This window comes from Strongylocentrotus purpuratus, unplaced genomic scaffold (assembly GCF_000002235.5).
Source record: "Strongylocentrotus purpuratus isolate Spur 01 unplaced genomic scaffold, Spur_5.0 spur5_scaffold_5, whole genome shotgun sequence".
Classification (NCBI taxonomy): Eukaryota; Metazoa; Echinodermata; class Echinoidea; order Camarodonta; family Strongylocentrotidae; genus Strongylocentrotus; species Strongylocentrotus purpuratus.
In genome coordinates, this window is record NW_022145611.1 from 9,048,471 (window position 1) to 9,071,221 (window position 22,751).

At 36.3% G+C, this 22,751-nt stretch overlaps 1 protein-coding gene across 2 annotated transcripts in view; it reads right to left on the reverse strand.

The window, feature by feature from the left end:
- Positions 1-6: 6 nt before the first annotated feature.
- LOC583322 (disheveled-associated activator of morphogenesis 1-A) overlaps positions 7-22,751 on the reverse strand; it is a 106,421-nt gene continuing 83,676 nt past the window's right edge. The window contains exons 9-25 of one of the 2 annotated variants that reach the window (XM_030999775.1): positions 21,986-22,089; positions 21,523-21,589; positions 20,540-20,657; positions 19,713-19,895; positions 19,082-19,149; positions 15,688-15,714; positions 11,427-11,549; positions 10,616-10,829; positions 9,398-9,543; positions 8,089-8,358; positions 7,588-7,783; positions 7,002-7,216; positions 6,044-6,105; positions 5,470-5,530; positions 4,652-4,786; positions 4,005-4,175; positions 7-3,068 (exon numbers count right to left, since the gene is read on the reverse strand). In XM_030999775.1, coding sequence (XP_030855635.1) covers positions 2,814-3,068; positions 4,005-4,175; positions 4,652-4,786; positions 5,470-5,530; positions 6,044-6,105; positions 7,002-7,216; positions 7,588-7,783; positions 8,089-8,358; positions 9,398-9,543; positions 10,616-10,829; positions 11,427-11,549; positions 15,688-15,714; positions 19,082-19,149; positions 19,713-19,895; positions 20,540-20,657; positions 21,523-21,589; positions 21,986-22,089 — 2,415 coding nt within the window. In that variant the 3' untranslated portion in view covers positions 7-2,813. The remainder of the gene's footprint in view (positions 3,069-4,004; positions 4,176-4,651; positions 4,787-5,469; positions 5,531-6,043; positions 6,106-7,001; positions 7,217-7,587; positions 7,784-8,088; positions 8,359-9,397; positions 9,544-10,615; positions 10,830-11,426; positions 11,550-15,687; positions 15,715-19,081; positions 19,150-19,712; positions 19,896-20,539; positions 20,658-21,522; positions 21,590-21,985; positions 22,090-22,751) is intronic. The other variant, XM_030999776.1, reaches the window with a different exon arrangement.

The window sequence follows — 22,751 nt, forward strand, 5'->3', positions numbered from 1 at the left end:
CTTTAATTACATTTTCTTATGAATGCATTTAATATTTTTGTCATCTGTACCCAAATTCATGTTTTAAAACATGACATTTTACACTCTTGTTTATAAAGGACTATACATATAATGTAAATACACTTATTTACAAAACAAAGAAATGTAAATCAAGCTACACAATACTCTGCATGAACCCAACACCTATCATAAATAAATAAAGCCATTACAATTAACATAAATGATATCATAATACACAAACATATACTTATTTTTTTTACATTTGAATGTACTATATACTTGCCATGCAGCAGGTCATAATTATGGACAAAAAAATGATAATACTCTCATTATCCAAGTGTTATATAATTACATATCCATATTTTACAAGGCAGTTTCTGGTTGTAAAATATTAAGAAATTAGTGTGACAAAATTAAAGTGCGTCATTTGAAGGCAGTAATGCTCCGAAAATTCAATAAATCAAACTAATTCTTGTATATAACTACAGTATAAATGAATACGAGAGTACAGGCTTGAAAAGATTAAGTACAGTTAATGATATTATGGTGGCCTACAGTTTACAACATGTGCAGTAAATACAAATGATAAACCATGTTTTCTGGACAAAAGACCATGAAATCCAGGACCTTTCATATATGTATATAACCCTACACAAATAATAAATTCCAATTCAATAAATTTGTCAATATCCGGTAGTGCACATCAACTCGTTATCTATGAAATTAATTGTTGATTAATGTTTATAAAACTACGGCTAAATTTTGGAGATGCGTAATAATATCAATTGGTCATAATCACACACAAAACATACAGAAACTACAAAAAGAAGTGCCACATTTAGCTCAATTGCATATAAACCCAAAGTGAGATGAATGAATACCAAAGGAAAATACAAAATGCCTATTCTCATTCATTTTTGTTGGGAATTTTCACACTAATTAGAATTTGACAAATATAGGCACATTTTTTTCTTCTTGTATGTTCCGTTAATTCACCAAATTATTATATAAATGGTATTTCTGCCAACTGGATAACCAGTTCCGGCTCTAAACAGACGATGCCTGCTAGGTAGCATATGCCGAGGCTTGAACCTATGCCTTTTTTTTTTAATCTCCAGTTCTGGGGAGAGGTGAAAAATAATTTGTGAGTTTTATCATTGTTATAATAGTGTGGAAGAACATCAGAGAAAAAATGTTCCCTGAAAAGCATTGCTCTTCAAGCGCCTTCATATTCTAGATATGACAACAGCTTAAAAATGAGGCCACATGTTTTTGTAGTATACCCACATACATCTTTCTGTGTACAGAACCTTGCAGTATACACAAATACTTTATATACGACGCTGTTCCTTTCACAATGCAGTTGCATGACCAGAACACTTTTAAGTGCTAAAACATCTCTAAGAGAGAAATCAATATCCAATGTTCATTAAACAGAAAGAACAAAATCTATACGAAAGACATGCTATACCTACATGAACAATGTAGTATACCAGACTTTGGAAGCCTCACATTATATATATATAAACCTATCTCTACATCTGTTCTAATACACAGAACACATGTAGATTTACACATGCACTTGATTTTTTTTTAGTCCTTTTTTGTTGTTAGAGAAATGGTTATTAACAGGTATATAACAGATCTTTATAAAAGAGATTATGTACACCATAAATCAATATAACTTTCGATAGCACTGCTCACATCCGTCTTTTCATTGCAATGCTTGTAAAATGGGTGGATCTTAGCTCAACTACAAAGGTTCTTGATCTGAAAGTGGTGGCTCGCCTGTACACGTATACCATATCACATTTCTGTGGAACTTTATATACAGAGTCCATGATGACAAGTAATGATTAAAAAATCATCTATACCGTATCATCACCTCTATATTACCATCATCCACATCATGGACATTGTTTCATGTGCATTTCAAATTATAACTAGCTGAAAGGATACACACAGTTGTCAAGTTTGGCCATGTTGAGATCCATTTACGTCATAGTACCTATATGTACACCCTCTTTATTGTCACTCTTTATTTTTGGTCAATTCCCCTTTTTAATAGTGAATAATTGAAAATGACCAACTTTTTGCTGAAATTAACTAGTGTAATATTAATGGATTTAAAAAGAAAGGGTGCATTTCTTGTAGTATGCCTATATAATGCCCTTTGATGTGGTGTTTTTTTTAAAGATAATATTAAAATGACCAGTGGGCTAATTTTCTTTACAGTATATTTAATCCATGATGTCAAAACCCATGTGCTTATCAGACAAGAATGCCATTCACCAATCTCATTAACATTTCAATTACGTTTACATTCTCATAATATCTTAGATAGAATAAGAGTGTACAAAATAAAGCTGAAGAAATGTGATCCAGTATTCCCACTTTACAGATGGTCTATGAAATACATGTCGGTCGAGATCCACCCTGACCTTTGCGGCTCAACGCATGCCTATCACCGGAGCAGATCCACTGACCTCTGAAGACCACTGTTGCGGTCAAGTCGACTTCTTTTATATATATTCACTGCAGAATCTCCCTCGCAGGCCACTCACTCGGCTCTGTACTACTGATGCTGACTTGGTCTCGTTTCAAAGCTGCACTTGATTTTGAAGAAAGACATACTTCCCACGCTGCGTATCCCTCACACGAAAAGACACATCCATGTGAGCTTCCAGCACGATATACCTCTGCTGTTCGAAATATATACACAAACCAATGCTTTTCATGGAAGCTTACTAGCGGATCGCGCCGTGCCTTTTCAGAGGGTTTCTGTTCAGTTTCATTTTGTTTTTCGCGAAACTCTAGATTTGGGTCATGGATCGACCGTTGCCTGTCTTAGGCTTGCCTAAACGTTCTCTGCTATCCGCCACTGATTTGGCTGAGTTGTGTTGTTGCGCCTGCACCTGGCGCCGCTTGTCTTTCTTCTTCGCGAGTTTCGTCATGTCCTCCGTGAACATGTCTCCAGTCCGCAGAGCCGTGATGAGGTCGTCAAATTCGCCGTCACCTTTACCCTTGCCTTTGCCTGAAGACTTTTTCTTCTTCCGGCTCTCTGACATCTGCAAGATCCATGAGAAAAAAACAAATGCAAGTCAACCAATAATGTCTAACTATGCAATTTGGGATCACTATTTTATTTAACATGAGGCACAGTGAATTCTTAAAACCAGCAAAACTCCCCATGGCAAACCAAGAAATATATCACACACTACATACAGACACATGTTCACTGAATCTACAGGGCACATCCCTGATGAACAGTAATCACATAGCTATCAATTTACTAGAATAAGAAACAAAACTGGACATTATCGTATCACTTAATATTCAGGCATGTTCGCGCTCAAGTTGGACAGCATTACCATGAAATAGGAAAAGCACCATTTGCTCATCATACGCATTGGTCTTTTCTTTCCCGCAACCAAAGTGTGCGCATGCAGACAAACGAGTTGTTTCCAAGACCATGATATAGCAAGGTGGACTATCAACTGACTACAATCCTTAGAAACTATCAATCTTGATTTGATTTTTAAAGTATAAGACATCATCATGGACTTGCCCTACAACTCTTACAATGCGTCTCTTTGAGATGACTTCAGCAGAACCAGTATAATAATATAATAATATTCAGCTTTTACATAGCGCTTAATACATCTCGGACGTCTCTAAGCGCTTTACAGATAATACTATTACCCCGGTCATTGGATTCAGTGCTTGCCCGCACACACTGTGTGCACAATCTTCACTCCCTGGGGAGCATTCCAGGCAGGCGTGACTTGACGCTCAAATACTGTTTAACAAACAGTGACACTCGCATCCTACCGGGTACCCATTTTAACGCCTGGGTGGAGAGTAGCAAGTGTAGGTTAATATCTTGCCAAAGGATAATCATCGCATATGGCCGAGAGAAATTTTGCCTAATGGTGACAAATTTTCAGAGTTCTTTCCTTCGCATGACCTGACCTGACCAGCCAAACAAAAAGCCTTGAACTTACCTCTTTTTCCCTCTTAGCTCTTCTTTCATCATCCTCTTTCTTTTTCCTGAGATTCTCATTGTCCGTCTTGGCTTCGTGGAATGACTGAAGGAAGAGGTCAAAGGTCCCAAAGAGATCCTCGGGCGTCGTCCTCGCTGGATCCTCTCCGAACGACATGGCTACTCTCTCAAACTGAAAAGAATGTCATGAAGGAAACAACGATAATGAGATGGAATTCATATAAACAGCAGTGTAAAAAAAGATTAAAACAACAGAAGCAATAGATACTGATGACTCGGGTTTTCCATTGGATTGGAACCCAATTACTTGGCACAAAGGGCGTTGCAGGGATTTGCAAGGTGAAAATCTCGGAACTACCATAATTTTTTCTATTTCAAATTTTGCATCTGGCAGTGTTTCAGTGTACCCATTTGTTGTTGAAGGCTTCCATTTTCACTCGGAGAGAGAAAATCACATATTCTTTTGTTTTAAATTTTGCACACACTTTCATGAACTCATATTGCTATATTGCACACAAAATTCTGCATTTACACTGGCAAATTGAAGGGCAGTTAAATTTGTACACGAATTCTAGATCTATTTTGACCAGTTTGCAACTGAAGACAAAAATTAGTTTCCACTCTCGCTAGTAATTTTGATTAACGTACCTTTGCCTTGGCTTCCACGAGCACATCTTTAACTTTGCCAAAGCTGATGGACGAGAGGGTCTTGAAGTCACTCATCACCGAGATGAACTTATCATGCTTCTCAGTCTTGGGCTTCTTTTTCTGATACTCCAATTCCTGTTTCAAGATCATGAGTGTGAATTTGAATTAAATGTTGTAAATGTATAATAAGTACAAACTGATGATAACATTAAAAATTTCTGATCTAAAATAACAATAATGACTTAATTTTTGTTACAATGGTAACTGTACATAGAATAATTGTACATATATATATATATTGCCTTTTCTCTAAGAATAATCTCAATTTCAAATTAAAATGTTTAACAAGAACAAAAGGGGTGAACACCCCATGAGAAAATATATTTAATTTAACAATTCAAAATATCCTGTAGGCAGTTCCTCTCAAAAGCGAATTAGGCTGAAATATAATCTTACAGGCCTTCAAATTTGGCAGTGGGGATGATCAGGGATTGCAATGAAAAGACACATTGGAATGGTACATTAAACAATTATAATGCAGTATTTGTAGTTGATTGGATTTTTAAAATTTGTTATCTCAAAGACATTCTGAATTAATGAATGTTTGGACTAACAAAATGAAAAGAAAACTGGTAAACTTGGCTAATTCTTGATTTTGGAAAGATCACATTTAAAAGATGTTATTTGTTTGAGGTTAAGTTCTAGCCTTTTTTTTTTTTCTTCTTTCCATCATACTGTAAAATATTCATGAAAATTCAAAGTTCAAATATTTCCAACTGTTTTTCAGTGATAATCTAAAAAAATGAATGACTACTTACCACTTCAACTCCTTTTAGACCCTGGCCAATTAGAGCTATTTCTTTCTCAAGATCTTGTAAGCTGGAAGAAAAGAAAAACATACATTAAAATTTAAGAGTTTTTCTCTAGCTTTTCTGCCATACACAGACAATCATACCTGGCTCATTCAATACAGGTATATTGCTCTCATCAACATATTTTATGGCCGAGCAGCACACAGTAATCGGTCAAATGCTGGCACCACAGTCGTGTAAGTCATGATGCATTAAGAGAAGGTTCCCCAGATACAGGGGCATGGCCCTGCCACACCACCCTTTTATTTAAAACGGATGGAATTATTCAATGAATTGAAACACTGAAGAATGTATATACACAACATGAATTTAATAGCGAAGTTAATAGCTAAAGCCGGGGTAATAATATGATTGCAGGGCCCTCAGGGAGAACAGTATGTATCCTGATGAGGCTACCTTGGGTAAACAAGACATATTATATATGTGTTATTATTATAATGCGATTTCAATAAAGGTAAAAATTCTGTGATTTATGCTAGGCCAGAAGAGAATTACGTTAAAAAAGGAGTTGTATACTTACTTGATTTTGGAAGCTAATTTTACATGAGGCATCTCATCTTCTAGTTTCACTACATCAGGGAACTACGAATGAAAAACAAAAAATTTGAATATATCACTAATTTGTTGTAATTCACAAAATTGTAAGATATACTCTGTCCATTCAACAGCTTATCTTGCTTTTATCCTTTAAAAGATACAGTTACATGAGAGTAAAAAGCATTACCATTGTATTATCCTTAAAATTATTTCCATCAGAAACACTATCATCACGTATTATCACCATCATATCCTATTTTTATCTCCGAAATTACGATCCGCATCATGTCTTCTGTCAACATCGTTATAAACATATTCTTCATCACCATCCCCATCATCATCATTTTCATCATTTTCACCATCGTCATGATAATCATCATTACCATCATCATCATCACCACTATCATCTTTACTACTATCATCATCATCTCAACCACCACCACAAGCACCATCATTGCCATCTTCCTAACCAAAACCTCCTCCACCACCATCACCACCACAACCATCATCATCACCATAACCATCATCATCACCACAACCATCATCATCACCACAACCATCATCATCACCACAACCATCATCATCACCACAACCATCATCATCACCATAACAGAGATGTCAACCTCTTGAAAAAAAGAAAAAAAAAGAAAGAAAAAAAAAATTGGGAGATTTCCTGAAACACTTGAAACTACCGCACTGGTCCCAGGGCCAGTAAAATTTCAGAAAAATGTTTTGACTGGTAAGAGCGGTCAAGTATAATGTTTGCTCTTTCATTAAAATTTAATGAGAAAATTGTAAAGTTTTTGTCGGGATGTAATGGTTTACTTGTACATGTTTCTATGTGATTCCGCGGTTTTTACAGTATTTCACTCTTATTGTAGTACTGGTTGGCATCTCTGCCGCCACCACCACCACCATCATCTCTCCTTCTCCCATCTCACCTTCTTCTCCAGCATCTCAATCAGATAGTGGAGCAGCGTCACGTTCCGGTTGGAGCTCGACTTGGTGTCCATAATCTTATTCAAGCTACTGATTTTGAACCCAGAGGCATTCCCCCTGGCCCCTCTGTTCATGTAATTACCGAACGCCAGGACGATCTCCAGAACCTTCCTTAGCTTCCTACTGCTTCCAACCTCCTTTGATGCTTTAAGAAGAGCTGCAAAAATTAATTTTGTAATTAAATTTTTTTTAAATGAGGAACCTTTCCATTTGGTATAACAAGTAAAATGATCAAAAATCAGTAAAATGTTGGGTGAAAACAGATACATATTTAGCAAGTTTCCAAACATTTAAAAATAGATGGATGGATGGATTGTAAAACACTTTAAAAATATAACAGAGTTCTTGACAAGATGATTTATGTGAAAGGAATATGACCAATATTTAGTATAAGGAAACAAAAATGCAATACAGAAACACACTAACACAAATAAAGTCATTAAACTGAATACAGCCTGCATTTGCACGTATGGGGGAAAACACTGAAACACAATCCAAAATCAATGGAAAATGAGAGTTATCACTGACCTTCGACCTTTGGTTTGACCTCGCCTATTTTCTCTTGAAACCTCTTCTTAAAGAACAGACATTTTAACCTCTGCTCGTAGTGATCTATCTTGCTCATCTCAAAGAAGAAACGATCGGCCTTGGCCATGTTATCTTTCTCCTTCTCATGTTCCTTCAATAGACTGATCTCTTCAGGGGTAGGCACATACTTCAGCAGCTGGAAAAACAAATATGGAAGAATGTATTGTTTCTGATGCATTTTTTCACCATACTCATGAATCTCAAAAAATGGAATTACGGCCAGTTTCATGACTTAACAAAAAAAATTAATGAATTTTTGACAAAAATTTCAAGAGGTTGGTTCATTTGTTAACATAAAGCGTTATTACATCGAATAAAGGTAGTTATAGTCTACAAAATTGGCATCGATCAGGGGAGCATCTTAACATTCAAAGGGTAGGGATCACTTGTTTTATTCGAAAGCAGAAAAAGCATACACTTGTAATGATTGAATCGCCATACCTGCTCAACCATGTCTTTAGGAAGGCTCTCCGCAGAGTCCATGGAAAGAAGAGCTCTGTGGATATCAGCGTTGGTCATCTTGAGGTTGTAGAGGAGGATGGTACAGTTCTGGGCCCGTCGGCCGTCAATCAGGGCCAGCTCCTTGGGTTTCTGGGACTTGGTGCTGCCGCCGGTGATCTCGTCTCCGCGGTTACCATCGGTTTCATCACCCTTCTTCTGGTAAGCGGAGAAGGTGTTGTCGAACTCGCGCAGGTCGAGGACTTTGATGACCTGTGTCGAGGGAAGGTAATTCAATAAGCAAGTTAGTTACGTGTACATGAATATTAAAATACAACCTTTCTTCTCAGAAAGCTCATCTCTGCCATAAGTACTAATCGCTTCACTTCTTGAAAATATATTTTTTCTATTCTCTATTATGATATCTTCGCTGAACCAAGCACAGTATCTGCATACATAGTTTTACATACCATTAATCATTGTTTTCATCCTTGTTCCAATGCTGATTAACGTCTTCATACCTAGTACATGTATGGACACCATCATCCTCTTCTCACCATCATCATCATCTTCATCTTGCAAATTGGTACCCAGGAATTTCATATCATCATCATCATCATCACCACAATTATCAATATTACCATCACCACTACCACTACCCCCATCATCATCATCATCATCATCATCTTCGCCATTGTCGTCGTTGTCATTACCAACACCACCACCACCACCATAATCATCATCACTTCACCACCACACACACCCTTAATCCCATTACCACCATCACTATTATCACCACCACCAAAAGCTGGCGACAATGCTTTCCAGGCATGTGCTCCTCCACTCTGGAATGAGCTTCCACGTTTTATTTGTTTATCACCTTCGCTGGATGTCTTCCGAAAATGTCTCAAAACTCTCCTCTTTGACCTTGATCAACAACAGATTCTTCGATGATTTTATGAAAAGCGCTGTGAAACGGTAAGTTTTTAAGAGCGCTTTACCACCACCACCATCACCATCATCATCATCATCATCATCATCATCACCACCACCACCACCACCACCACCACCACCACCACCACCACCACCACCATCATCATCATCATCATCACCACCATCACCACCCCCACCACCATCATCATCATCATCATCATCATCACCACCACAATCATCCCCACCACCATCTTCACCACCACAATCACCCTTTTTACCGCCACCACCATAACCACCACCATAACCACCACCATCATCACCACCATCATCACCACCATCATCACCACCACCACCACCATCACCACCACCATCATCTCACCTTAAGATCATCCAGGTCTTGCCAGATGGTCCCCTGGATCTTCAGGTCGGGTAGCTTGGACCAGTTGAATGATTTTAGAGGGTTTGAAGGCTTAGGAAGGTCTCTCTTCTTGATCGGAGCTGACATACCACCAAAAGGAGGTGCGCCTGTAGGGTAGAGGGAGGTAGAGTTATCAACTATTATTAACCGTATCAGACATCTGAGCAGGGAAATTTTTAAATGTTATTGTCAAGGTTTGATGGATAAGCCAACAAAATTACAATATTTTAGCCCGCTCAGAAAAGTCAATGGGATTTTGTGTGTAATTTGCCCGTCAATATGGTTATACAGTAAACCAATGAACAAATATTTTAGCACGCTCTGAAAAGTCAATGCGTGTTAAACTAGTGAGCAATAATATAGAGCTAGTTGTAATTTACATCGTACATCGTGTATAAGAAAGTGTGCACTTTGCGCGAACTCTATTGTGACGTAACAATCACACCCTGTATCGAAAATTTGTCAAACACTGGATGCACAGTCATATATCACCCTCACCTTCGGTTCGGGCGATATATGTCGTATTGCCCAGAAGACAGTCAATATTACTTAAATATCAATGATGAAAAATTAATGATAGAAAGACCATACATGTAAAATGTAAAGGAAGAAGTAAAAGGAATAAAAGATGAAGAGGCACATGTATAGTTCAAACATTTCATATCATTATCATTAAGTATTCTTTCCTACTCATAGGATGGAAATAATACAAGTAGACAGTTATATGTGATCATTTACCCACATTTTGTAGGGATTGCAAAGATTTGGGGTAAAGAAATGGGGTGCTAAATAATCAGTAATTGTTTGTCTTCATCACGGTGCATTATGACCTGTTCAATCAACAATGAAATCTGTACCTTCACCACTTAAAACATTTATGATTTCAATTACATTTCATCTAATATAATGCCATCTGATTTTAACCCTCTACATAAGAGCGAGTATGCTGAAATCTGTATATAAGGACCGCTCAGGAAGAAAAGGGGTCTTTACAGGCAGGTGTTGTTTACATACAGATTTTTTAGTAAACACTTCGACGTGAAACAATATTCAAGGAAAATGAAATATGTGGTCATTATGGATGGGAGGTAATTTTTGCTAAATAAAGTTGGACTATACGAAAATCCCCTCTTCTTGAACAAGTCACATACAGTGCGCATGTAACATTCGGACACTTACCAGGTGGGGGTGGGGGGCCGCCGCCGCCGAACATACCAGGGGGTGGTGGAGGAGGGGGTGCACCACCAGGGCCAGGTGGTGGTGGTGGGGGTGGAGGTGCCCCGCCCATCATGGGTGGCGGAGGAGGGGGTGCCCCAGGAGCTGCAGGAACCCCGCTCTTCTGGAGTTTGTCGTCGTCTGATATGCTTGGACCGTTGTACTTCCCTGATGCAACCTGGGGAGAAGGAGGGGGGGAGGGGGGAATAGATTAAAAAAACACAGTTACAACCTGAGGCTAAGGGCAAAATGTTGCTGCCCAGAAAGAGTGATACATTATGATAAAATAGACATTTCCAACTCTCGTTTAAATGCCTTCAATGTTCATGGAGTTATTTCACCACACCTTGTAATATATTACACTAATTTCTATTTAAATATATATATTTCTAAATGCTAATCTTTAAAAGTTAATTTGATTTGCTCTATTCATCTAAATTGTACATTTGTTGTATTTTTTTAAAAACCTTCCATTGTTCAGGGTGTTTACAGATCTACATGATGTATTATTTGCTTATTTCAATGGCAAATAGTTTTTCCCTGGTTTAAACAAAAAAAATTCTCATGATATTGTTATTTTTTAAACATAAAATTGTGAATTATTACAATCAAGTATATATTCTGTTCAATTTCATAATTTTGAAGGAAAAATGGAAGACGCATTTATGTAACGATGACGGACGAATCAATAAAATCAAATAATTCATGTATGTATCCATGTTTAATAGGCCAGTGAACTGGTCTGCGGATGTAGGACAGGACTAGCGTTCTTCACCATTTGTTGTAGTCGCACTAGCTCTTGCTGCAGGGATTCGCTCTGCTTCTTGGACTCGACCAGATCGGTGGACTGCTTGTCGGACTTCTCCTGCATGGCGATGAGGGCGGCCATTGCCTCTTCCTGTTTAATACACAAACACACAAGGGTCAGCAGGCAAGACATTCTCATTAATCAATCACATCATCAACAACAAAAATCCATAATGCAATTATTTATAACACTTTCAAAAAAGGTTGAAATTAAAAAGAAAATGAATAGAAGAGAAAAAAAAAACACACTCTGGAAGAGGTAAACACACAGCAATTAATCAATGTGGAAAATTCAACCAAAATATAACTTTTTTTAATTTAAAAAAAAAAAGAAAGAAAGAAAGAAAAAAAAAAAAAATTGAAAAAAGTTGTTAGTAACTTAGCAAGGGTATTAGAATTTCTTAGGATAAGAATACATTTTCTTGGGTGGGGGGGGGGGGGGGGTGGATATCATCGGCTACTTGTGAGAATGCTGTTACAGTCATTGCCAATACATAGCTCTTGTGGACCATAGCCTTGGATCCTGAGGATTAGGTAAAGGTTTTGAAGAAAGAATAAAGGGGATTTAAATATTCTTTTTTTCCTTCCGTTCCTTGATGGAAATGGTAACTATTTAGCCTCCATCTTTTAAATGAAATTATACCTTCATTGAAATCTGATACTCTAAACATTTCAAGGAAAAAACAAAACAAAATTACAATACTGCTGATGAATGCTCTTTTGAGAATCAGTTTGTGCCAAGTGCAGCAAAAAAATTGAACCCATTGACTACTGAATTCTAATACTCCCCATAGGTTTAATGAAGGAACCATTCGATTCCAGGAGGTAACAGGTTAACAATGACCAATGACAAATGTTTCCAAAAACCATCCAAATTGCAAACAAAATATGGTTGAATTTGTAAAGCCAAACAAGAACACATTTGCATTTATGCCGTGTGATAACACTTAGTGATGTGTTGTTGAATAATGTGCACACTTGAAACATTTTATATTATTTACTGTTAAGTGCTGAGAAAAATTTACACTTCAGTCTGGTACAAGCCTATTTAAAAAATCTCCCCTTTTTGCTCAAAAGTTTTTTAAAAAATTAAAATAAGATTGGTTTCCTCAATCACAGATTTGGAAAAACCTTCAATAAATATTTGACTTTAAATCCAATTCCAGAACGAATCGGCACATTAATTGGCACATAAAACACGTTTCCTTAAAAAAGAAAGTATTAGTTGTGAGAAGGGTGTATATGTACCTTTAAAACCTGATTTATATTTTGCTATTGTGCATATAACATTTACAAAAAATCTTTACATAATATTAAGCTATCGTATGTGGATCAGGAATAAAACAAAATTGGAAATATTTTGTGCACATTTTCAAGTGAATATTTTATACTGCTAAGTACAAAGCACACATCACTCAAATTGTATTAGTCATTGATTTGAATTAAAAAATAATCTTTACCACTTCCTTTAGATTGAAGCATCAATTTAAAAAAAAAGGAATAAGAATAAGAATATAAGGCTTTAAAAAAATCATGTGCAAGCTTAAATAGCAGGATTTAAAAGCCCACTAAGATCATGTTTTTTAAATATTGTACACCATCAATCAGAATATTTGATTATTGGTCCAAACTAGACTTGTGGACTGTATTTCTAAATGTTTATATCAATCTGTCACTGTCTTTGAGACTTGCTTTCAAGAATTACTGCTTTAAAAAAATACTCACAAAGCAAATGTTAACATTAATCACAGAGACTTGATAACATCTGTTGAGAGCCAGAAGGGCATTGATGTTGCATGTTACATTATGTGACCTCATGACCTAATGACCTCATGACCTAATGACATCATGACCTTCTGGCTCTCAGAGGTTAAAATTATTGTTGAAGTCATGACATTTCTTAGAGTAACCACTAAAATTCATTTCTACTACCCCTAAAGCTACGCAAACTAATTAATGCTTAGGTCATGACATTTTTTAGATTTCTACCCCAAAGCTATGCCATTTTTTCTACCTCTATCATCTAGCTACCATTTCCGAATCTACCTGAAATGTGAATGGCTGACAGTAAACATTCCATAGAGACCTTTGAAGAAGTAATATGTCATCAGGCAATGGACATGTAAATTTATGACAACAAATAATGTCCACTACGATGTAAGGGAGCAATAATATCAGCCATTGTAAATATATGTTTATCATATCTGTTGTGGGAGTTGTATTCACTAAAACAAATATAATTTGTTTTAATGTGCTATTTAATAGAACAATTGATACTTATACCGACTCTACCTCACCTTGTCATGGTTTAAGGATATTACCTTACATTTGACAAGATAATGCACATTTCATGAAAAATTAGGATTTGTGAAAAAAATTATGAAATTAAGGGGAAAGAAAGGATATCTAAAACTAGAAGTTTACACAGAGCCTTCCTTTTACTTACTCTCCTTAGAATTTGTACAAGGGGTGTAGGAGAAAGAGAGAGGGAAAGAGAGAACAAGAGAAAGAGAGAGAGAGAAAGACAAAAAAGAGAAAGAAAAAAAAGAGAAAGAGAAAGAGAGAGGGAGAGAGAGAGAGGGAGAGAGAGAGAGAGAGAGAGAGAGAGGGAGAGAGGGAGGGGGAGAGAGAGGGCTAATGTTAAATCTGTCAGAGAAATGGATAGGAGTCTGATTAGAACAATAACTGCAAAAGAGATAACCATCTAAAAATCTAGAATTTCATTAGTTCCCACCAGATTTCACACAAGATAAGGAAAGCACGAGTCCCAGTATCTAATTACTTTTAGCTGGATAGCGGCAGAATACAGAGTTTAACCATTCTAATGCACATATTTTAATCCTTATTCTATTCTTTTTTTTTTTTTAAAGCCAGGTTCTAATTCCTGCTACTGCATTGCGCTTTTGATAGGGAAAACAGCTCACATATAATACCGGTAAGCCGTGAAATACAAGAAACCACACTTTTTTTGTGTACAGAGTTGGCATAAGCTTGGCATGCAAGAGTTTGAAGCCCAAGATTTGGTGATATATTCCAAAGCCCATATAATTTCAACAACTGCTTGAATACAAAAGGAGGCTGCTATTAAAAATATATAACTGGTGTACCGGCCATGCCTGAATGCACCTACATGACTTGTTTTTGTTTAAGTGGAGCACAAGTAATAAGAATATTTTATATCACCACTTCCAAGCCACATTAAAAAGCAGGCAAATGCGCTAGGATTTTCAAGACATTTTTCTCTATTTCTCTCTATAATTCATAAGTAATTATAACCTCTTTATAATATATGTGTAGTTGTGATTTTCTGATTTCTGGTATGTTAATGTAATTTTCTTGATTTCACAATTCAATTAGGTGCCTTCTATTACTTTTTTTTAATGAATATTTTTCTTTTCATTTATTTCAATATTACTATAACTTTTACTATTTTACTTATTTTACTTCACCAAACCCGGTTCTAAGGATTATCACAAGAACTGTAAACTTTCTTCATGTCCTCCTAAAATTGCCTGTTTAAAAAAAAATAGTGATGCAAGGGTTTGATGCTGCATGAAAGTATAAGAGTAAATTTGGAACTCAATTTTGAAAAGTTTACTTTTATATATGTTCAGATAAATAAACTATAAAAGAGACACACAGAGTAATATATAAATACAATTAATCAACTTCACTTTAAAAAAAAAAGGAGTAGTTTGTCAAAGTGATGTGAAAAGTGATAGAAGCAAATCATTGTGACATTGATAGTGTAAAATAAAAACTGAATCGATAAAGACCAATCTTGAATCACATCACAATGATAAAGTGTAAAACAAACAGAAGTAACTCAATTAATTCAGTCACAAAAAGTGATGAAAGGTTTCCAACAAACTGTGGTGTAGTATTCAAACTGCACACCAAAGAGAACAGATCTCAATGAAACACTCAAAAGAATGTATCAAAAATTAATAATCTAAATCATAATAAACTTTACTGTTATGTAATCAAAATGTCTTTCAAAAGTTAACTGCAAGAGCTTGCAAGGTAAAATAGTAGAAGGAGAAAAGGAAGTTTTTTTTTTTTTCCAACGGCAATAGCGATAATAGGAAGTGGTGAAAAGCAATACGGGAAAAGGCTTTTACGGCAAATTGGCAAAAGCCACATCAGAAATGAAAACATGAAAACTATTTGAATGAAACGTCAATGGTGCATGCTGGGTAAAAGGAATACAAATGTACGTCTGTACCCACCGACGACATTGACTGAACGTCTGACCTCTATAAAAAATAAAGGGAGGATTGGATGAGCGAGAGACAGAACGAGGGAAAGAAAAGACACGTTACACACAAGAAAAAAAAGAAAAATAATATATACAATAATGTGATATCTTCAGTCTTCAAATGGTCATCTTCAAACTCAGTTCAATCTAAAGAAATATGTTTATTTTCTGGAACATTCTTAAAGCTTTTCTTTTTAATAATACACGTATCTTTTATATTTATTTTCTCTTTCCCCGCATCTTTCTTTCAATCTTTGTAACCTCTGATCCAAATACACAGGATACCATCAACATACAAAGTTGAATAAACAATTAAATAATTAACACTTGCTTGTAGGATATCATAAAAAAGATCTTGAAAGCACTAATGAAACGTCCAACAGTAGAAACAAATATCCTTCGTCCTTAATCCTGTTGTCGTGGATATTGAAGAAAAAAAAATCAAGTTGTCTATCTTTAAAGTGTCATTTTCAATTTGAAAATATTGGAAGACATTTGGATATATCATTTACTAATACATATTTGTTAAAGAAACATCAAGTATTTCCACAACATCACATCATTATCAGACTATAGCAAGCAATTATATATAACATTTTTAAAATTTGGACAGATGCATTCCATTTGCAATTGCTTCTTATTCTACTCATCATTGATCTACACGCAAGACTGCTCATTAAATTGAAAAATGACAGAATGCAAGCCATGGTTGAGAAGAGATATGGTTTGCAGGGATGCCTCTCACAAGTTCCATTACATATGGACTGCATCAAAAAATATCTCACTAATAAAATGAATATCACTGCCAACAAAGGGATAAATTGAAAGCGATGAGATAAACAGATAACACCAGACAAATGGCATGATGATACACTGAGAGCGATATAACTTCCATTAAGAAAAAAAAAAATCTTTTAACTAATAATTTAACTAATGATTTTCTTTGGGTTTGCATTATTGTTTTACATTATAGAGCATTCTTTTAAACTGAATTCAAAGGGCTTTTGCCAGGCTATGCAAACCACTAGTAGAGATCTGTCCAGATTATGATAATCCATGACATGGTGCACACCAACCCCCCCCCCCTCCCCCCCCCCCAAAAAAAAATATATAAATAAATTTAAAAAAATATGATAAGTCATATCTACATCCAATTCTGTTCATGAACTTGTACAGTACATTCTCGCTTAAATATCAGGCAGCTCAACTGCTTCATTCTTGTCACTTTGCTATAATAAAAAGTGCAGTGATCAATGTATGTACAAGAAGAATGTTCCAACAACAGCTTTGCAGCAAAATACAAAACAAAAAAACACAGAAATAGTCTTTACAGATTGAACTGGTTTGAAGATGACCAATGAGGACGCAGGGAAAGAAAAATGATAATAATAATAATATATTGCATAGACGTAATACACTGAAGAAAAGAAAACTGGATATACAATGAACATATATTTAGTTAAAGATGTTTACATGTGAAATGATACATGACAGGATACAAAGTTGAAATATTTAGGAACTTTGGATTACAGTGACAAATAAGAGAAATTAAATTGAAATAAACATGAGACATTGATGGCAAAATCATAAAACCGTACACAATAAGCAGCTCAATTGGGAAATGGAAAGCATGAGCAGTCATTTTGTAACATTTATTTCACATTGACAACATTTCTGCTTTTTCAGCTCTTATAATGAGACCCAGAGCTAACCCTTTGTGAGCCTTTTGAGGGAAAAAAGGCACAAGAGAAGTAGCTCGAGTCAAGATCAAGTACAGTACAAACCATGTTGTCAAATACATGTAGCTGTGTATCTTCAAATTCCTCTGTATTGCAACAACCAAGGTGGTGTTTATACACAGTCTTTATGAAATCTTTATGATCTTCCAAAGCATGGAGATTTTACAATGCAATTAATGGAAGACTTGTGACAGGAGGGTTTAGGTGATCCTAATAGAACACCTGAGGGTTTCCATGACAACAGAGAGGAGGAACATTCCAATGACAACATAAACATCATGAAGGGGAGGAAGGGAGAAGGGAAGGAAGGGATAAGGGTTAGAAGGATAATTAGTCTCTATAAAACAGATGGTTTTGATGGGAGAATGTTGAACCAGGTTCCCTTGGGTCATAAACATCCCCTATATCATCATGCTCACAAAGAAGGAGGAGGAAGGAGGTATACAGCTATAGGTGGGGAAAGGGGGAAAGAGGGAGGGAGGAAGGAAGGGAATGGATGCATTCCTATGTAACCATAGAAGGTTAAGGGATGGAGCTGCGCAATTGGGCATAAAATATAGAATGTGCCACAAACATTGACATTCATTAACTTTACTTCCAATTATTTTTGGTTCTCCACATTTTTTTCTTTTGGACATCTTTTTTCCAAAGAGAGTCTAGGGATATCCTTGAACTTTTGAAAGTTAATACAAGGAATAATGCAGACCAATTCTCTCTTTCATTTCTATCATTTTTATGGGACCTTCTATCTTGTTCGGATGTATTTGTTTCCAGTAGTGCCACATCACGAACCCTAATCCAGGGTACCTCAAGATGATTTCCTCGCCATCTCTGTGCCCACCCCAGCAGCTCCGGTCATGATGTCTTCCGTCAGCCTCCCGCTGGGACCAGAGGGGGCGTTTCACAAAGATTGTAAGTTGAACTTATCTCTAAGTTGGACTTAAAAATTATGGAAAGCCATTAGCATCCTTGAAAATATTTTGTAAAAGTTATTTTAAAATGCATAATATGTTGATTCAAATCATTCATATTTTCTATTATCATAGGAGATTTCAAGTTCTTGATATTGAATTTATGAAAAGTCTAAAATACTTGAATTTTAGCTTTTGAATAAATTTCATTATAAGGCTACAAATGGCTCTCCATAATAGTCAAGTCTAACTTAGAGTTAAGTTCGACTTACAATCTTTATGAAACACCCCCCTGACCCGATTCAAACAACAAGCTCTTCCTTCCTACCTCTTCAAATGTCAATGCACATTCTCCCATGGGCTAGTAGGGGGACGGCTATCAATAGACCCATGTGAAGGTGGTGAGAGCCGTCCAATGTCGCCTCCACCTTGATTCACTTTCTCCTAAGACACTGTTAGAATAGGAACCATGAGAGATTCTTTTTACCATCACAGTCTGTTTCCCAATCAACCTTAACAAATGCTTGTGATTTGTAAGACTGGTTGCTTGGTTTCCAAAACTGTGAACCGACAAAAACTTTAGGATCGTTCCCCCATCTTTAGTTTTAAATTTTACTCAAACTAAGAGAACCTGTAACAGCATCTTGTGCTTGGTGATGTTATGTCACCTGTCAAAATGGTACAGAGAAATGACAGAATAGACTTGATTTCTTACCCTTTGTAGTTCCTTGCCATCTAACTCCCTGTCTTTCCTGTCCAATTCTCCTTTGAGTTCTCCATATTCTATAGAAGGAGAGTAATACAGTAGCGGAATGTTATTAAAAGGCATGACACAACCGAAAGTAGGATTCTTAAAGCCAAGGTTTTCCTGTAATTTAAACCACATGTTGAAAATATTAACATGTTTATATTTATAGTATGCCCAACACACATGATGCTCCTCATACACCAATTTGACAATTGCAAGGCTCTAGAGTATACTAACTTCTTCCTACCAGGTTTTTATTATCTACTCATGCAACAGCTCCAACGTCTTTTGGCAAGACATCAATCTACATTGGCCACACTCGATCCAGGTGAGGTACATGGGTACCTGGCAAGAATTATAACTCCTTGTAATGCCACTACCAGAGCACCAAAATAGCAGCCATGCTATAGCCAGGTGATAATTGTGGAGTGCCATATCTGCAATATTCATTTTATACCTTTAAATATTCTTTCAGGGGGTATAAAAGGAGTAGACAATGAGGGAACAAAAATCAAAATGACCTTTCTATCTGTTGGTACAACTGATTCTACCCATAGACAAAATCCCTGTTTTCCCCAGGCATATCCTAAACCCTCACCTCTTTCTCTTTCCTCTGCTTCTCGTTGCCTAATGACATCCTGGTTGATGACCTTCTCGATGACATCTTTGAAGTTTATGTCGAAGGGAGAGACGTCCGGGTCACCTCCGTCATCGAACTGTAGTACGATTTGTTGCAGTAGGAGATCGACCAGGGACCAATGATGGACACTCTTGCCTTGGTCTGTAGTGAGATGGAGACAAGAGAATGAATGAATGAGAGTTGTAGTACATGGAAACTGCAGGGACCTGTTTCACAAAGCCTTATCTCAATGACAAAGATCACTGACAAAACTACTGATAACCAATCAGAAGCAAGGATTTCACTAGCTTTTAACAAAAACTGTAATTTGTCTCTGATGACAAGTTTTGTGAAATGGAGCCCAGGATGAATCTCTATTCAACCTTTATTAAACAATTTACAATGACAATATACAATATATAATGGTCGAGACCCCTAAAAACCAGAACTCAGCCTGTAATCGGGGCTCTATATTGTTATGTTGTTGTTGTCATTATTATTATAACTTGCACTTGGTCTTGAAACAAAGAGATCGCATTCTTTTCATTATGAATTAGGATCGGGGCATCAACTAAAGAAAATTTCTATCGGCACATACAGCCCTTATGGTTGGAAAGTTTGGAACCTCTGTATGTTGATTTTTCTAAAAGCGGAGGACCATTTTATTTTTGGTTTGTGGAAAATTGTTAGCAAAATTTCAGGACACTTGTTAAAACATCTCCACTCTTCAATTTCAAAATGGTCTAGTGATGTCACTTTCAGGACCCTCTCTCATCATAGTTGACCAAAGCCCTCATGAAACGTACTTGGAAGCAGTAGAAAGTGTTGTAAGACGGACATGAGATGTGGATAGGCCTCCGTATGACTGATCTTCTTTTTGATGACATCGAACATGTTGTTGCCGTTTCGCACGTCGACGTGGACCTGAAAGAAAGAAGGTTACAACCAAACGTCAAACACATATTCACACATGTCCCAATGCTACTGGTTACTGGTATTAGAAATGGGATACATAATACAGTCAAACCTGCTTTAACGACCACCTGTATAGAAAGACTACCTGTCTACAAAGATTCACATTTATTGTTTCCCTTGAGAATGATTTCTCATTGAAACATGTACAATAAAAGGAGCCTCTACATAAGGACCACTTGCCTATAAAGACCATTTTTCTTGTCTCCCTTGAGTGGTCTTTATAGACAGGTTTCACTGTACTTTAAAGTTTCAGAGTTGTTTTATGAATGTTGGTATATACTTCAAAGAGCCGAATGGGACAACTGAGCCATGTTGGTGATGGCCAACTACATCATGTGTTACTTCAAGACGATACTTTATGTTTTACATAAAGCTGTTCGTAAAGTTACGCATGACTTTACGAACAACTTGTATATGAAGTGCCAGATAAGATGCCAAAAGTTTTTCCTGATATTTCCAATAACCTCAATTAAATTATGGCAAAAAATATGCTTTGCATTAAAAATGTGTGTTATAATAAGAATGTTAATCTATATCTGCACATTTCAACTTTAGTTGATGCAGTTAATAATGATTGAGCATCCCATCTGGCTTTTCATCTACAAGTCGTTCGTAAAGTCATGCGTAACTTTACGAACAGCTTTATGAAACAGCCCCCAGATGATCTAGCACATGTGAAAACATTATTTGCTGACAAATAACATTTGGGCCTCACAACTAATGCTATCACTATTCATAATTGTCTACCTTATCAGATTTGATGACGATACTACTAGTGGATGAATTAAGAATTGATTTAGAAAAGTTCACTCACCATGTCGAACCTTTTGGCAAGCTCTCTCTCATCTTCATTTCTGACAAGCTCAAAGAAATCTAAATGCCTGAAAGGGAGAAGGAAAAAAAAGAGGTAAATTGAATATAATTCTACACCTGAGGCTATACTAAAATCACCCGCTTTTTATTTAGGCCATTATTTACACAATGGTTTCTTCCTAAAGTGTCTAAAATATGCATGCATTACTTAGTATTCTTGTGAAATTATTTGTCAAATTAAATCCTTGGATTTTCCACTTGAATCAAAGATAGCTACAAGCACTACCCAATGAAATAAATTAATTCATGATCAAGTACCATTTGAGTGTTGTTATGCATATGAGTTCACCTTGCATATGACATACAGTAAAAGGGTCCACAAAATAAAAGGCTTTGCTTCGCATAGGAGTTTGGAGTCATTTCCAATTACATAAATATTGATTGAGAGGAAGGATTGTACTCACCTATCTAATGTTGCATTTTCTAGCGTTCTTAACTTGTCAATCACAGGCTGAATACCAAGCATCAGGAACTCATATCTCAGGTGAATCCTAAATTCCAAATTATCCTGCAAAAAGAATAACAAACAAAGAACATAGTGTTACTAGAGGGATGGATGGATGCTGAAGATCATAGCATTTTTTCAGGAAATTGTCGCTAGTACAAGTTCACCGACATCTCTTTGAAACGCGTATTAAATCTAATACACATGTTTGAATGGGTAGCCAGTGAACTTGTACATATAACCGTTTCTAAACACTGCTCCCAGAAGGCTTGGAGAACGTCCATAAAAAGGAATGAAAGGTCCAGCCCCACTGCAAGAAACCATGGACGTTTAATGATGAAGATGTTGACAAAAAGCTTGGTAAAGATTGTCACTTTCCCTTAATTCAAGGCAAATAGAAATTGTTTTCGAGTCGAAAATGCAGCCCACATAGCACTTATTACCAGCAGATACATGCCAGAAGAAAAGCTGGAATGAATATACCAATAATAAACAGAGCCAACATACAGATGATTACACCCACCCAATAGTTATCCCTCAAACCATATTCACTTATGAACTTTGGTTTTTACTTTGTAATTTGCCCCCATCCATATGCTGACTCTGTTGCTCACTGCACTGGAACGTACCCACAGGTATTGCTTATTTACCCCTCAAATCGGTTGTTCACATTTTAGATGGTGAATACTACACACCACGAAGAAGATGTCCACACAAAAATATTC